This window comes from Manis pentadactyla, chromosome 13 (assembly GCF_030020395.1).
Source record: "Manis pentadactyla isolate mManPen7 chromosome 13, mManPen7.hap1, whole genome shotgun sequence".
Lineage (NCBI taxonomy): Eukaryota > Metazoa > Chordata > Mammalia > Pholidota > Manidae > Manis > Manis pentadactyla.
The window spans coordinates 70,832,183-70,850,349 of record NC_080031.1 but is presented as its reverse complement, the minus strand read 5'-3'; the positions used below and the strand labels follow the sequence as shown (position 1 = coordinate 70,850,349).

At 35.7% G+C, this 18,167-nt stretch overlaps 1 protein-coding gene across 3 annotated transcripts in view; it reads left to right on the top strand.

Moving 5' to 3' along the window:
* SRFBP1 (serum response factor binding protein 1) overlaps positions 1–18,167 on the top strand; it is a 157,690-nt gene that overhangs the window by 109,726 nt on the left and 29,797 nt on the right. For all 3 annotated transcript variants that reach the window (XM_036903132.2, XM_057490365.1, XM_057490364.1), the window contains exon 4: positions 14,931–15,002. In XM_036903132.2, the coding sequence (XP_036759027.2) occupies positions 14,931–15,002 (72 nt within the window). The remainder of the gene's footprint in view (positions 1–14,930; positions 15,003–18,167) is intronic.

Below are 18,167 nucleotides of genomic sequence, written 5' to 3'. Positions count from 1 at the left end.
TAAACGAGCTATTTTGTCCTGTTTTCTCAAAGGTGTTTCTGCTGTGAGAGAGAGGATTATATGACAAGAAGGTTTTGGAACTTCCTTTGACTAAATTGTTAGATAATGTTTATGCTTAGTTATTATCTACTTTTAAATGAAATACAAACTTTGGATTATTATACAAATTGTTTTTAACTTACTGAAGTTGTAATTATTTTATATCTTGATGAAAATAACCCATAGTTGAAGGATGCATTCAGTTTAGTTTTTAGAATCTGAAGATTCAATTTTAGACATGAAAGTCTACTTGGAACTAGAGTGAGACAGTACTATTTGTAGACACTTAGTAATTCTTTAATTGGTTGCCAGCACCTGACAGTAGTAAAGTTTCCTAGTAGTAAACCTACTTTATTAAATCATTCTCCTATTTAAGAATCTATATTAGCTTCCTGTTGTTTACCTCACGGGGTCTAATTCCTTGTAGGCATTAAAAACTTTTTCAACAGTTGATCCTTCACATCCTGACTACCGTTTTCTATCATTGCCATTCAGTGTGCATACGTTCCTTACACATCTTTGTGCATTCCTGTGTGAAGGTTCCATGCCTTTATCCACTAACAAGGCAGCCTTTACCACTGCCTCACACATACTGTCGCAAAACCAGAGTGAATCATTGTCACAGCCTTCATCATCTGCTAAAACTGTTTTTGGTCTGGAGGCAGAAGATAGATTCATCAAGATTCATGCCTGGGGACATACACTGTAATAGATGTTTACTTGAGAAAGAATATGTATATGAGAAAGGTCCCCTGGGACTCTGGGTGTCTTTATTACTCCCACTGTTGGGAACTGCAGCACCAAACAGAAACTTAATGTGCCAGTGCTCACTTCATCCTCGTACGTGCAGTGCTTAGCTAACCAGTTTCAATCAATCTCTTGCATTGATTTCATCCTCATTTCTGTTTGGTCAGATCATTTGCATGTTATTTTGAAAAATTAAACTACTCTTTGTGGTTATTTTGTCTTTGTCTTTTTTAATTGAAGCATCGTTGACATACAGTGTTATATTGGTTTCAGGTGTACAACATAGTCAACATTTATATATATTGTGGAATGATCGTGGTAAGTCTAGATGCTATCTGTCAGAAAGCAAAGTTATTACAATATTATTGACTATACTCCCTGTTCTATACTTTACATCCCCATTATGTGTTTTATAACAGGAATTTTGTATCTCTTAGACCCCTTTAGTCCCACCATCCCTTCATCCCCTTCTCCTCTGGCAACCACCATCTGTTCTCTGCATTTGTAAGTCTACTTCTGCTTTGTTTTGCTTTTTAAATTACACAGTAAGGAAAATGGTACAGTATTGGTCTTTTTCTGTCTGATTTTCACTTATAGTAACTCCCAGTCCACCCATGTTGTTGACAGGTGGCAAGATTTCATTCTTTTTTTATGCTGAATAATATTCTGTAGTGTGTGTGTTTGTGTGTGTGTATATCCACCATATCTATATCCATTCATCTATGAGTGGACACTCAAGTTGCTTCCATATCTTGGCTATCTTAAATAGTGCTAGGATGAATTTAGGGGTGCACATATCTTTTCAAATAAGTATTTTTATTTTCTTCAGATAAATACCCAGAAGTGGAGTTGCTTGATCATATGGTAGATCTATTTTTAATTTTTTGAGGACCCTCCATACTGTTTTCCTCAGTACACCAATCTATATCCCACCAGCAGTGCATAAGGGTTTCCTTTTCTCCTTATCCTTGCCACTAATTGTTATTTCTTGTCTTTTTGATAGTAGTCATTTTGACAAGTATGAGGTGATAACTCATTGTGGTTTTGATTTGCATTTCCTTAATGATTAGTGATGTTGAACACCTTTTCATGTGTCTGTTTGCCATCGGTATATCTTTGGGAAAATGTCCATTCATGTCCTCTGCCCATTTTTTAACTGGATTGTTTGTTTTTCTGGTGTTGAGTTGTATGAATTCTTAATATATTTTGGGTATTAACCCCTTATCAATACATCATTTGCAAATATCTTCTTCCATTCACTAAACTGCTGTTTCCTTTGTTGATGGTTTCCTTCACTGTGCAGAAAGCTTGTTGGTTTGATGTGGTCCTAATTGTTTATTTTTGCTTTTGCTGTCCTTATCTGAGGAGACAGATACAAAAACAGTTGTAAAAACTGATGTCCAGGAGTTTACTGCTATGTTTTCTCTGGGGAGTTTTATGGTTTCAGGTCTTATATTTAGGTCTTTAATCAGTTTTAAGTTTATTTTTTATATAGTGTAAGACATTGGCCAGGTTCATTCTTACGGATGCAGCTGTGCAGTTTTCCCAACTCCATTTATTGCAAAAAAGTTAATTATTACTAGAAGTTAGTAGATGATATTCTGTGGGAAAACAGCAGAGTAGAAAGGATTCGGAGAGAGGGTGTGGCAGAGGTAGATACTTTTGGGAGTTGTTGACATTGATATTTAAAGTCATGAGACTGGATGAAATCACGTAATACTAGATAATAGTGAAGAGTAGAAAGGACAGAATCCTGGTCCACTCTTAAGCTAGGAAGAGGGAAAAATAGCAAAGGAGGCTAAGAAAAAATGACGAGCGTATGGGTCCTGTACATCAGATGAAGCAAGTATATCAAGGAGAAAGGAGGAATTAACTTGCTAAAAAGTTGAAAATAGTCCAAGACGGGGGAAGAGTGAGATGTATTGCACTGAGTAAGAAGACTGAGACCTGTTCGTTACATTTGCAACATGGAGATTGTTGATGACTTTTACAAGAATGGTGTTGGTGGAGTAATCGAGGCAATAGTCTGCTTGATGTGAGTTTAAAAAAGAAAATAAAGAGCATTTGGAGATGGCAGGAATTGGCAAGTATATAGTTAGGGTGACCATATGACCAGATTTCCTGGGATTCTCCTGGTAATCACCACTTGTCTCAGCATATAATTTTTAACAGAACCTCATTTCTCTGTCAAATGGGTCCTTGTTTAAACACATTATACGGTGTGGTTGTGTATGGTTTATTGCTGTCATTATTCTTTTTAACACCAAATTTTGCTGTTTGCATCCATCCCTTCTAAGCCAGTTTGTGGCCTTTGGGGGAACCCAATCAGCTCTTCTTTTTCTGGACTGACAAACTATGCAGGATTCATACTTTCCCTGCCCGCAGGTCCTCGATCCACCATTTCTCTGAGACCCCCTGCTTAATATCAGTAGTATTTGGAAACCAAGAGTTGAAGCATGGATGGATTTGATTTTGATTGAGGGAAAAGGGAGTGAGAAAGATAGGTGACCAGTTAGAGAAAAGCATTCCACAAATAAAAAATTTAAAAGCAGTCACTTTACCAAAGATACTGAAGTGGAAGAATAAACAATGTATTTAGGAGATTCTATGTAAAACTGAGTGGTGGTATATAAAACTCCTAGAAGTATGTTATAATATTAGAGCAGATAGGTAATGGAAGATTTGAGACCAGGTAATGAAAGGATTTGAGCATCAGACTGAAAGCCTTTGACTTTGTTCTGTGTTTAGGACAGTGATGTACTAGGCCTTGGAGTTACTGATCCTGGAGGCAGGAAACCCAGTTAGGTTATTAGAATCCACACAATCCGTAATGAAGTCCTGATCCTGTAGGTAGGATAATCGTAATCCAAAGGAGGAAACCAGTTCAACAGACACTGCAACAGAGAAAGCACAAAGGGGGATGGGAGCATAACAGAAGCATGCCGAAGGGGTCCACAGTGTCAGGTGACTCTGAGCTGTCCAGCCTGAGCAGCAGAGGCTGGAGAGGTCACTAATTGCAATAGGGAACACAGAAATAGGTGAAGGAGGAAGACAGAGGTATTTTATTGGGGAAAAATCCTTTGGCAGTACAATGACAGAGTATAACCTTATGGAAGCTCCATGTGGTAGAACTGTACTTAGGAAACAGTAGAACAATCTTTAAGAACTAAGGTTCTTGTTGTCACTGAAGGGTAACCATAATGAGATTGCCATCTGTGGACAAGCATGAAGATTTGGATATCAGTAACTCACGAGTTATTTCAGATTCTTTATTTCAAAGAAATGCATTTCTTGCCTCCTTTCCAAATAGACAAAACCTCCAAGAATCCAGACTTTTCTTGGCACCTTGTAGTTGGGGATTAACCCCTCATATTCTAAACATCACATTTCAATTTTAATCATATTTTGGAATATACAAACTTTTTACATTTTATTAAATCAATAAGCCCAACCTTAATGAAAGCCTCTGGAATTAAAAATGTCAGCATGGTTACTGCCTCCCCACTGCATTGTATCTTGACCCAGTTTCCCTCAAAGCCTGATACAGAATTGTTTGGTTGGAAACATACTTCTTTCTCAATCAGAGACACTACATTGGTTATCTAGTTATGAGTCAGTATATTCAGTTGTTCAAATAAAAGCCTCTGGAGAGAAGAAAGCTATCTAACAAGGAGATAGCTAAATAACTGAAATTAGGATTACCTAATTTCAGTTAAATTTGCTAATTTGAATATAAGGAAAGCAGTAGTATTTGGCATGGTGTGGAATAAGGGGTCTGTAATATTCTGATGGATCTGCTTATTAGTGGATGACTGCCTTTAATGTAGGAAACTTGAGCAATGTCAAGCAATGTGATTAGGGAAGAATTAAAACAATTCCTAATTTATCACCACTAACAGGATTTGGCAAAAAGCAAAATGTGGCAATTCAATTGCTAGCCCTGCTGTAAACTTGGAATGGGTCTCTTGGGTTATGATTTCTTGGGTTATCATTTCCCCTTCTATAAAGTTAAGTGGGTCAGGGGTCCCCAAGACCTCCCTGAGGTTCTGTGATCCCCTAGAAGGATTCACAGAACTCAAAAAAAGCTTTTATACTCACAGTAACAGTTTATTGCTGTTCAAGGATACAGATTAAAATCAGCACAAGAACATCAGCCCTGTGGGAAAGTCCAGAAGAAACCAGGTGTAACGTTGCAGATGTCCTGTTGCAGTATAGTCACATGGACATGCTCCCAGCAATACTATGTGACAACACTTGCAAAGGGTTTGCCAAACAGAGAAACTAGCCTGAGCCATGGTGCCAGAGTTTTTTTGGGAGCCAGTCATATAGGCATGAATCACCTACCAGACTAAACTCAACTGCTCAGGCTCCATTCTCCCCGGACATAGAGTTGGTCACCGTAAATCACATAGTTAGCATAAACTGTCTCATCAGGTTGGTAGACTGTGTTCCAAGGGCTCAGGGTTAATCCCCCAGGAGCTGGCTAAGGATTCCTGAAGATAGGCCATTCTAAGGTATATGTAGAGTTTGGGCGTCCCAGGCCGGCTGAGTTAACCCTTCTCTGTGTATAGAATTATGTGAAAACTGAAGTCCTTTATATCTCTGATGTTTTGTGAATGCATTAGTAACTCCTGGCATATGTATTTTAAATAATTTAATACTTTATTTTATCTTTAAGATGAATTGGATAATTTAACTATGAAAGCTTAAATAAAAGAAGCATATTACACTGATGCTAGAAAATAAAACTGGATTGAATGACTAAAAATAAAACAATATATGTATTATACAAATTAACACTTTCAAGTGGGAAGGTGAAGATTTTCAGACTTGGGTCATTTTAAAGAAATTTAAGAAAAGGAAACCATTTAAGCCCAGTTTCAGAAGCTATGTTTAATTATAATTTGATTAGCAAATTACTGATATTTTTACTTTCCCATGCATTGCATCTTTTTTTATGAAAAAATCTTTGCACCATTTTTGTACAATTAAGTAAAATTGCTCAAATTTTACTTGTCTAATTTAGTGTGCGTCTCTCATACTTACTTGAATGTTGTTTAGTGCAGTATCCTGTATTTAGCACCTGTTACATAGCTCTGGTATCTTCATTTTCGTCTTATTTATCCTCAATCCATGGTTTTCTAATTGAGAATGGTTTTATTATTGTTTATACTACTTGCCTCTCTTTTTTTTAATTTGGTATCATTAATATAAAATCACACGAGCAACATTGTGGTTACTAGAATCCCCCCATTATCAAGTCCCCACCACATACTCCATTACATTCACTGTCTGTCAGCGTAGTAAGATGCTATAGAGTCACTACTTGTCTTCTCTGTGCTATACTGCCTTCCCTGTGCCCCCCCTCCGTTATGTGTGCTGATTATAATGCCCCTTATTTCCCTTATCTCTCCCTTCCCACCCACCCTCACAAGTCCCTTACCTTTTGGTAACTAACTGTTAGTCCATTCTTGGGTTCTGTGAGTCTGCTGCTGTTTTGTTCCTTCAGTTTTTGCTTTGTTCTTAAGCTCCACAGATAGTGAAATCATTTGGTACTTGTCTTTCTCCTCCAGACTTATTTCACATGATACCCTATAGCTCCATCCATGTTGGTACAAATGATACAATTTGTTTTCTTCCTATCACTGAATAATATTCAGTTGTGATATATGTACTACATCTTCTTTATCCATTCATCTACTAATGGACACTTAGGTTGCTTCCATTTCTTGGCCATTGTAAATAGGGCTGCGATACACCTAGGGGTGGATACGTCTTTTTGAAACTGGGCTCCTGCATTCTTAGGGTAAATTCCTAGGAGTGGAATTCCTGGGTCAAAGGGTATTTCTATTTTGAGTTTTTTGAGGAATCTCCATACTACTTTCCACAATGGTTGAACTAGTTTACATTACCACCAGCAGGGTAGGAGGGTTCCCCTTTCTCCGCATCCTTGCCAGCATTTGCTGTTTCTAGTCTTTCCTTGTTGGCCATCCTAACTGGTGTAAGGTGATATCTCATTGTAGTTTTAATTTGCATTTCTCTGATAATTAGCAATGTGGAGCATCTTTTCATGTGCCTGTTGGCTATCTGAATTTCTTCTTTGTACAAGTGTCTGTTCATACCCTCTGCCCATTTTTTAATAGGGTTATTTGCTTTTTGGGTGTTGTGGCGTTTTGAGTTCTTTATATATTTTGGATGTGAACCTGTTGTCGGATATGTCATTTACAAATATATTCTCCCAGACTGTAGGATGACTTTTTGTTCTGCTGATGGTGTCCTTTACTATACAGAAGCTTTTTAGCATGATGTACTCCCATTTGTTCATTTTTTATTTTGTTTCCCTCACCCAAGGAGAAGTGTTCAGGAAGAAGTCGCTAATGTTTATATTCAAAACAGTTTTGCCAATGTTTTCTTCTAAGAGTTTTCTGTTTTCATGACTTACATTCAGGTGTTTGATCCATTTTGAGTTTACTTTTGTGTATGGGGTTAGACTATAATCCAGTTTCATTCTCTTGCATATAGCTGTCCAGTTATGCCAACACCAGCTGTTGAAGAGGCTGTCATTTACCCATTGTATATCCACAGCTCCTTTATCATATATTAATTGACCATATATGCTTGTGTTTATATCTGGGCTCTCTAGTCTGTTCCATTGGTCTGTGGGTCTTTTCTTGTGCCAGTATCAAATTGTCTTGATTCCTGTGGCTTTGTAGTAGAGCTTGAAGTTGGGGAGCATAATCCCACAAGATTAATTCTTCCTTCTCAGGATTGCTTTAGCTATTTGGGGTCTTTTGTGGTTCAATATGAATTTTAGAATGATTTGCTCTAGTTCGTTGAAGAATGCTGCTGATATTTTGACAGGGATTGCATTGGATCTGTAGACTGCTTTAGGCAGGATGGCAATTTTGACAATATTAATTCTTCCTATCCATGAGCACAGGATGTGTTTCCATTTATTGGTATCTTCTTTAACTCTCATGAGTGTCTTGTAATCCCCCCAGCTTTATTGTTCCTTCTCAGGATTGCTTTGGGTATTTGAGGTCTTTTGTGGTTCCATATGAATTTTAGAACTATTTGCTCTATTTCGTTGAAGAATGTTGTTTGTATTTTTATGTAGATGGTATTGAATCTGTGGATTGCATTAGGCATGATGGCCATTTTGACAATATTGATTCTTTCTATCCGTGAGCACAGGATGTATTTCCATTTATTCATGTGTTCTTTAATTTCTCTCATGAGTGTCTTGTCATTTTCAGAGTATAGCTCTTTCACTTCCTTGGTTAGGTTTATTCCTAAGTATTTTACTCTTTTTGATGCACTTGGGAATGGAATTGTTTTCCTGATTTCCCTTTCTGCTAGTTCCTCATTAGTGTATAGGAATGAAACAGATTTCTGTGTATTAATTTTCTTTCCAGATACTAGTTCTTGTAGTTTTGGAGTGAACTCTTTAGGGTTTTTTATGTACAATATCATGTCATCTGCAAACAGTGACAGTTAGACTTCTTCCTTCCTAATCTGGATGCCTTTTATTTCTTTTTGTTGTCTGATTGCCATGGCGAGGACCTCCAGAAGTATGTTGAATAAAAGTGGAGATTGGGCATCCCTGTCTTGTTCCTTGTCTTAAAGGGAAAGCTTTCAGCTTCTCGCTGTTAAGGATAATGTTGGCTGTGGGTTTGTCATATATGGTTTTAATTATGTTGAGGTACTTCCCTCTATGCCCATTTTGTTTGTTAAGAGTTTTTATCATGAATGGATGTTGAATTTTGGCAAATGCTTTTTCAGCATCTATGGATATGATCATGTGGTTTTCGTCCTCCTTTTTGTTGATGTGGATGTTGTTGATGGATTTTCGAATGTTGTACCATCCTTGCATCCCTGGAAAAAATCATACTTGATCATAACAGATGATCTTTTTGATGTATTTTTGAATTCCGTTTGCTAGTATTTTGTTGAGGATTTTTTCATCTATGTTTAAGGGATAGTGGTCTGTAGTTTTCTTTTTTTGTGGTGTCTTTGCCTGGTTTTGGTATTAGAGTGATGCTGGACTTGTAGAATGAATTCGGGAGTATTCCCTCCTCTTCTACTTTTTGGAAGACTTTAAGGAGGATGGGTATTAGGTCTTCACTAAATGTTGGATAAAATTCAGCAGTGAAACCATCTGGTACAGGAGTTTTGTGCTTAGGTAGTTTTTTGATTACCAATTCAATTTCCTTCCTGGTAATTGGTCTATTCAGATTTTCTGTTTCTTCCTGGGTGAGCCTTGGAAGGATGTATTTTCTAGAAAGTGGTCCATTTCTTCTAGGTTATCCAATTTGTTAGCATATAATTTTTGATAGTTTTCTCTCATAATTCTTTGTATTTCTGTGGTGTCTGCAGTGATTTTTCCTTTCTCATTTCTGATTCTGTTTATGTGTGTAGACTCTCTTTTTTTCTTGGTAAGTTTAGCTAAGGTTTATCTATTTTGTTCATTTTCTCAAAGAACCAGCTCCTGCTTTCACTGATTCTTTCTGTCATTTTATTCTTCTCGATTTTATTTATTTCTACTCTAATCTTTATTATGCCCTTCGTTCTACTGACTTTGGGCCTCACTTGTTCTTCTTTTTCTTGTGTCATTAATTGTGAGTTTAGACTGTTCATTTGGGATTGTTCTTCTTTCCTGAGGTAGGCCTGTGTTGCACTGTACTTCCCTCTTAGCATGGCTTTCGCTGCGTCCCACAGATTTTGCAGTGTTGAATTATTGTTGTTATTTTTCTCCATATATTGCTTGATCTCTTTTTATTTGGACATTGATCCATTGATTATTGAGGAGCATCTTATTAAGCCTCCATGTATTTTTTGGCATTTTCGTCTTCTTCATTTAATTTATTTCCAGTTTCATACCTTTGTGGTCTGAGAAGCTGGTTGGTACAATTTCAATCTTTTAAAATTTACTGAGGATCTTTTTGTGGCCTAGTATATGATCTATTCTTGAAAATGTTTCATGTGTACTTGAGAAGAATGTGTAATCTGTTGCTTTTGGTTTGAGTGTTCTGAGATGTCCATTAAGTCCATCTGTTCTTATACGTTGTTCAGTGCCTCAGTTTCCTTACTTATTTCTGTCAGGTTGATCTGTCCTTTGAAGTGAGTGGTGTGTTGAAGTCTCCTAAAATGAATTCATTGCATTCTATTTCCCCCGTTAATTCTGTTAGTATTTGTTTCACATATGTAGGTGATCTTGTGTTGGGTGCATAGATATTTATAATGGTTATATCTTCTTGTTGGATTGACCATTTTATCATTATGTAATGTCCTTCTTTGTCTTTTGTGATTTTCTTTGTTTTGAAGTCTATTTTGTCTGATACAAGTACTGCAACTCTGGCTTTTTTCTCCCTATCATTTGCATGGATTATCTTTTTCCATCCCTTTCCTTTCTATCTGTATATCTCTTTGGGTTTTTGAAGAGATTAATGGGTAGGCAGCATATAGATGGGTCTTGTTTTTTATCCATTCAGTGACTCTGTCTTTTGAGGACGAATACTCTACCTTGCAAGGTTATCATTTAAATTTGAAGGATGGATTAAACAATTTTCAGATAAGCAAAAGCAGAGAGAATTTACCTCCTACAAACCACCTCTACAGTGCATTTTGGAGGGAATGCTATAGATGGAAGTATTCCTTAATCTAAATAGCTATCACCTGGGGAAATAAAACCACAGCAAAATAAAACAGTTAATTTCTAAGCAGATACAAAATCCAATCAGCTACCCGCAAAGTCTATCAAGGGATAAACAAAGATACAGAATATGATAACTAATATGTAAAGAATGGAGAAGGAAGAAAAGGGAGGAAAGAGAAAAGAACCTTTAGGTTGTGTTTGTAATAGCATACTAAGTGAGTTAAGTTCTACTGTTAGATAGTAAGGAAATTACCCTTGAACCTTTGATAACCACAAATCTAAAGCCTGCAATGGCAATAAGTATATACCTATTGATAATCACCCTAAATGTAAATGGTCTGAATGCACCAATCAAAAGACAGAGAATCACTGAATGGGTAAAAAAACAAGACCCATCTATATGCTACCTACAAGAGACTCACTTCAAAAACCCAAAGACATACACAGACTGAAAGTAAAGGGATGGAAAAGATATTTCATGCAACTAATAGGGAGAAAAAAGCCATAGTTGCAGTACTTGTATCAGACAAAATAGACTTAGAACAAAGAAGGTAACAAGAGGCAAGAACATTACATAATGATAAAGGGGTCAATCCAACAAGAGGATACAACCATTATAAATATCTATGCACCCAATACAGGATCATCTACATATGTGAAACAAATACTAACAGAATTAACGGGGGAAATAGAATGCAATGCACTCATTTTAGGAGACTTCAACACACCACTCACTCTGAAAGACAGATCAACCAGACAGAAAATAAGGAGACTGAGGCACTGAACAACGTATAAGAACAGATGGACTTAACAGACATCTTAGAACACTCCATTCAAAAGCAACAGATTACACATTCTTCTCAAGTGCACATGGAACATTTTCAAGAATAGATCATATACTAGGCCACAAAAAAGATCCTCAGTAAATTAAAAAAGATTGAAATTGAACCAACCAGCTTCTCAGACCACAAAGGTATGAAACTGGAAATAAATTACACAAAGAAGACGAAAATGCCCACAAACACATATAGGCTTAATAAGATGCTCCTAAATAATCAATGGATCAATGACCAAATAAAAACAGAGATCAAGCAATATATGGAGACAAATGACGACAATTATTCAGCACCACAAAATCTGTGGGATGCAGCAAAGGCTGTGCTAAGATGAAAGTATATTGCAGTACAGACCTACCTCAGGAAAGAAGAACAGTCCCAAATGAACAGTCTAAAAACAATTAACGACACAAGAAAAAGAAGAACAATTGAGGCCCAAAGTCAGTAGAAGGAGGGATGTAATAAAGATTATAGAGTAGAAATAAATAAAATTGAGAAGAATAAAAAAAATAGAAAGAAATAATGAAAGCAGGAGCTGGTTCTTTGAGAAAATAAACAAAATAGATAAACCCCTAGCCAGACTTACCAAGAAAAAAAGAGAGTCTACACACATAAACAGAATCAGAAATGAGAAAGGAAAAATCACTACGGACACCAGAGAAACACAAAGAATTATGAGAGGAAACTATGAAAAATTATATGCTAACTGGATAACCTAGAAGAAGTGGACAGCTTTCTAGAAAAATACAACCTTCCAAGGCTGACCCAGGAAGAAACAGAAAATCTGAATAGACCGGTTACTAGCAAGGAAATTGAATTGGTAATCAAAAAACTACCTAAGCACAAAACTCCTGAACCAGATGGTTTCACTGCTGAATTTTATCAGGTATTTAGTGAAGACCTAATACCCATCCTCCTTAAAGTTTTCCAAAAAGTAGAAGAGCAGGGAATACTCCCAAACTCATTCTATGAGTCCAGCATGACTCTAATACCAAAACCAGGCAAAGTCAAAAAAAAGAAAATTACAGACCAATATCCCTGATGAACATAGGTGCAAAAATCCTCAACAGAATATTAACAAACCAAATTCAAAATACATCAAAAAGATCATGTATTATGATCAAGTATGATTTTTTTCCAGGGATGCAAGGATGGTGCAATATTAGAAAATCCATCAACATCATCCACCACATCAGTAAAAAGGAGGATCAGAACCACATGGTCATCTCCATAGGAGCCGACAAAACATTTGCCAAAATTGAACATCCATTCATTATAAAAACTCAACAAAATGGGTATAGAGGACAAGTACCAAACATAATAAGGGCCACATATGACAAATGCACATCCAACATTATACTTAATAGTGAGAAGTTAAAAGCTTTTCCATTAAGATCGAGAACTAGACAAGGACGCCCACTCTCCCCACTTTTATTCAACATGGTTCTGGAGGTCCTAGCCACAGCGATCAGACAACACAAAGAAATAAAAGGCATCAAGATTGACAAAGAAGTCAAACTGTCCCTGTTTGCAGATGACATGATATTGTACATAAAAAACCCTAAAGAATTCACTCCAAAACTACTAAAATTAAGATCTGAATTCAGCAAAGTTGTAGGATACAAAATTAATACTCAGAAATCCACTGCATTCCTATACACCAATAATTAACTTTTAGAAAGGGAAATCAGGAAAACATTTCCATTCACAATTACATCAAAAAGATTAAAATACCTAGGAATAAACCTAACCAAGCAAGTGAAAGACCTATATTGTGAAAACTACAAGACACTCATGAGAAAAATTAAACATGTTAAAGACCAATAAATGGAAACACTTCCCGTGCTCATGGATAGGAAGAATTAATATTGTCAAAATTGCCATCCTGCCTAAAGCAGTCTACAGATCCAATGCAATCCCTGTCCAAATACCAACAGCATTCTTCAACGAACTAGAGCAAATCATTCTAAAATTCATATTGAACCACAAAAGACCCCAAATAGCTAAAGCAATCCTGAGAAGGAAGAATTAATCTTGTGGGATTATGCTCCCCAACTTCAAGCTCTACTACAAAGCCACAGGACTCAAGATAATTTGATACTGGCACAAGAACAGACCCATAGACCAATAGAACAGACTAGAGAGCCCAGATATAAACACAAACATATGATCAATTAATGTACGATAAAGGAGCCGTTGATATACAGTGGGGAAATGACAACCTCTTCAACAGATGGTGTTGGCATAACTGGACAGCTACATGTAAGAGAATGAAACTGGATTATTGTCTAACCCTATACACAAAAGTAAACTCAAAATGAATCAAAGACCTGAATGTAAGTCATGAAAACAGAAAACTCTTAAAAGAAAATATAGACAAAAAACTGTCTTGAATATAAACATGAGCAACTTCTTCCTGAACGCTTCTCAGATGAGGGAAACAAAATAAAAAATGAACAAATGAGAGGACATCATGCTAAAAAGCTTCTGTACAGCAAAGGACACCATCAGCATTACAAAAAGGCATCCTACAGTCTGGGAGAATACATTTGTAAATGGCATATCCGACAATGGATTAACATCCAAAATATATAAAGAACTCACACAGCTCAACACCCAAAAAGCAAATAACCCTATTATAAAATGGGTGGAGGATATGAACAGACACTTGTACAAAGAAGAAATTCAGATGGCCAACAGGCACATGAAAAGATGCTCCACATTGCTAATTATCAGAGAAATGCAAGTTAAAACCACAATGAGATATCACTTCACACCAGTTAGGATGGTGAGCATGGAAAAGACTAGGAGCAATAAATGGTGGCATGGATGCGGAGAAAGGGGAACTCTCCTACACTCCTTGTGGGAATATAAACTAGTTCAACCATTGTGGAAAGCAGTATAGAGGTTACTCAAAAAACTAAAAATAGAAATACCATTTGATCCAGGAATTCCACTCCTAGGAATTTACTCTAAGAATGCAGTATCCCAATTTCAAAAAGACATATGCATCCCTATGTTTATTGCAGCACTATTTACAATAGCCAAGAAATGGAAGCAACCTAAGTGTCCATCAGTAGATGAATGGATAAAGAAGGTGTGGTACCTATACACAATGGAATATTATTCATCCATAAGAAGAAAACAAATCCTACCATTTGCAACTACATTGATGGAGCCAGAGGGTATTATGCTCAGTGAAATAAGCAAGGTGGAGGAAGACAAGTACCAAATGATTTCAGTCATCTGTGGAGCATAAGAACAAAGCAAATACTGAATGAACAAAATGGCAGCAGAGTCAGAGAACCCAAGAATGGACTAACAGTTAGTTACAAAGGGAAAGGGACTGGGGAAGGTGGGTGGTAATGGAGGTATAAGGGGAATAAGGGGCATTACGATTAGCACACATAACAGGGGTTGGGGCACGGGGAAGGGAGTATAGCACAGAGAAGACATGTAGTGACTCTAGCATCTTACTTTGCTGATGGACAGTGACTCTAATATGGGGTATGTGATGGGAACTTGATAATGGGGGTAATCTAGTAACCACAATTTTGCTCATGTGATTGTATATTAACAATACCAAAATAAGTAAGTAAATAAATAAATTATACTGATTGATAACTAAAACTATTAATTTTATTCTTTTGCAGGAATTGAAACCTGATACAGTAACTAAATCTGCTCTTGGTGATGATATCAACTTTGAAAAAACCTGCAAGAAGGTAGATTTGCAATGGACTGTATTTCTTTTAGGAAAATTTCCTTATTTATCTTATTGACCTGCGTTTTTCTTGTCATTTTTTTCATTTAAGAGAAAACTCTAAGGAAGCCAGTTATTATTAGTATATAATGATTTTTAACCCCCTTGATCTCCAGCGTTGCCACATAAATATATATATTTATGGTAATTTATGAATTCTGCTTTGCTGTGTTATCACACCTTCAAGGTCATTAAAGGTATGTTGAATTTAATGTGTCATTTATGCATTAGATAACAGTCTGGAATATTACTAATTAGAACAAAGAATCTTTATTTTTGTTCTTTTCCAGGTAATTTTCATGTATTGTCAATTAATCTCTGCATTCACCCTATGAAAAATTCTTTTCATCCTGTTACAAATGAGAAAACTGAAACTAACTCAGAAAGAATAATTGAGCTAATGGAAGCTATACCATTGTTTTGTGGCATAGTTAGGACTTTGTTCCCAGATCTTTGACTCCTTGAATTTGCTGCCTCTTCTTATTATCTCCCTTTTTTCATTCCCACCCACTTTGCTAATGCCTACATAAGACAGTTCCACCTAAGAACAGATTTTAGGTTAATTGATTTTTCTGTTTTCAGTTTCATTGTCATTTTCTGTGTAATCTATATTGTTTCTTTCTTCTTGCATTTGTGTTCATTTGCCTCCTTTTGTAGTTTCTTAATGTTGAAGGTTAAATTACTGATTTTACAGCTTTATTCTTTTTTAATGTGAGCATTTAATGCTATAAAGTGTCCTCTAAGTACTAATTTTAGCTGCATACTATAATTTGGTATGTTTTATTTTTATCTTCTTTGAATTCAAAAATGTTTTAAATTTCCCTTGAAACTTTATCTTTGACCCATGGTTTAATTACAAGTATATTGTTTATTTTCTGAGGAGTGAGGAGTATTTCCAGGTATCTTTTCCTTACTATTTCCTTCATGATCCTTCAGTACCCTTTTTTATGATTTTTATTCATTTAATTTTTATTATTTGTGTTATGGTCCAGAGCATGGCTTATGTTGGTAAATATTTCATGTGCACTTGAAAACAGTATGTATTTTATTGATATCAGTGTCTGTAAATGTCAATCAGATCAGGTGATGGTGTTATTCAGGTGATTAATATCTCTACTGATTCTGCCTGCTTTTATTGATTACTAAGAGAGGTATGTTGGAATCTCCAACTATATGTCTGTTTGCCTGTTCCAGCCTTACCAAAAAAAACCCCCAAAACCTCCAGTTCTACATCCATGTAGACTAGCATTCACATCTCTACGATTGATATGAGACATTCTCTATAAATAAAATGCTAAATTTTAAAGCATTTTATTGTAAGAAGGCCAAAATATGAAAAGTTTTAGTATGAGGGGAGGAAGGATTTTGTCATCATCCTCCTTGTCATGTGACAGTACCAAAGTCATGAGCATGATTTTACAGCAGTCTTTTTTTACTAGCATGATTTTATAGTAAGTAGTCTTATTTCATAGGATTCATTTACACAGATTAGAAAAAAGTTTAGTCCTCCTATAGCTTTAAATTTGTGATTTGGTCTATATATCAGTCATAACAATGGCATGTTAAGTAGAATAGTGGTGACTATATAAAAATAAGGCAGAATGTACTTTTGTTTTCTCTTGAGAATTCAAAAAGTTAGTAATGAAGGATTTTTACCAGAATAAATTCTTTGAACTTTCTGGTTGGTAAATTCTAAAAGTATTTCATTAATGTTTAATTTGTGGTGGAAGTAAAAAGCAATTTATTTTTAGTTCCATAATAATAATATGTTTTCATTTAGACTCTAACAGTAAAACTTGGCAATATTTACTAGTTAACTTGAACTTGAAAATATCCAAAATAAAATGTCTTGTGTCTTTTTTTTTTTTTCCTCAGCCAAGCTCTTTTCCCTTTTGAAGGTTATTATTACTTAATGTATATACCATCAGTTTTTTAGGGTATCTTCTTCTATTTACAACCCTTTGTTCAACCTTCCATTGTGTGAAATGTCATTTATCTTAAAAATGGGGAAACAAACATCCATATTAACTTATTATTGCTATTTTGTAATATTAATCTTATTTTTATATAGCTAGATTTGTACCATGATATTTATGATAGTAATTCAGATAGAAATCTAATAGAAATTCATATAGAAATCTTTATTACTGTTAGGATCTGAGTGAAATATTTTCAAGTGAAACCTGATTTCATTTTTTTTTTTTTGTACTTCCATTCAAACAAAAGGAAGGAAGGGAAGGTGGAAAGGGAGTAGGGAGTAAGGGCTCAAAATTCTTGATGGAGCCCTTGAAGCATTTAAAGCCAAGGGGAACTGCCATGCTTAAAAATCATTTCAGATTCCCCCTAGGATGTTTTGATTTTAGCTATTTGGTTAAAATTTTATTTTATTTGTGATATTTTTCCACTGGATTCAGGTTCTTCTGTATCAAAATGTTAGTAAATTAAACCTCTAAAATAAAAGTGAGCAAGAGGCAGAGTGTTGGGGAGGGAGGGCTAATTATTGTTTAGTTTGTCATAGGAAGGGAGCTTAGTGGAAGGTGACCAAATCGGAATATAACATCTTATAGCTTGCACAGTTCTTCCATATACATTCTTTTTTTTTTTTTTTAGGAGAGCAAGGCAGAGGGTTTTATTTAGAGATAAAGTGAGAGGACAGAGCCCCTGGGATAAGAGTCCCATCCATATACATTCTTATCTCAATTGGTCTTACAGCAGTGATCTCATATAGAAAGCTTTCATGCAGGCACGTGTATGTGTGGTAATAATAGTAGTGTGTTCATTTTTAAATGTGGAAAGAGGGTACAAAGGTTAAGCAGCCACTTAATGTGTATATGATGAGATTTTAAAGCTAGAGTTTAGGGACCAGAACTCTGATATTTCCAGATAGTTATTGCCAAAATTTCAGGAACTTCTCAGTTCAAAACATCTTGCATTCAAAGCAATACACTATGTACTTTGAAAGAAATGAAGAGAATACAGGACAGAAAATTTTCTGGAGGAATATGTAATCGAGTATAAAATAATGGACAGTTAACGTTAAACAAGTAGAGGATAAGAGGAAACAAGTTAATATATGTTAGCATCTACCAGTTGCCTGACTCGTTAGGTATTTTATATATATTAGTTT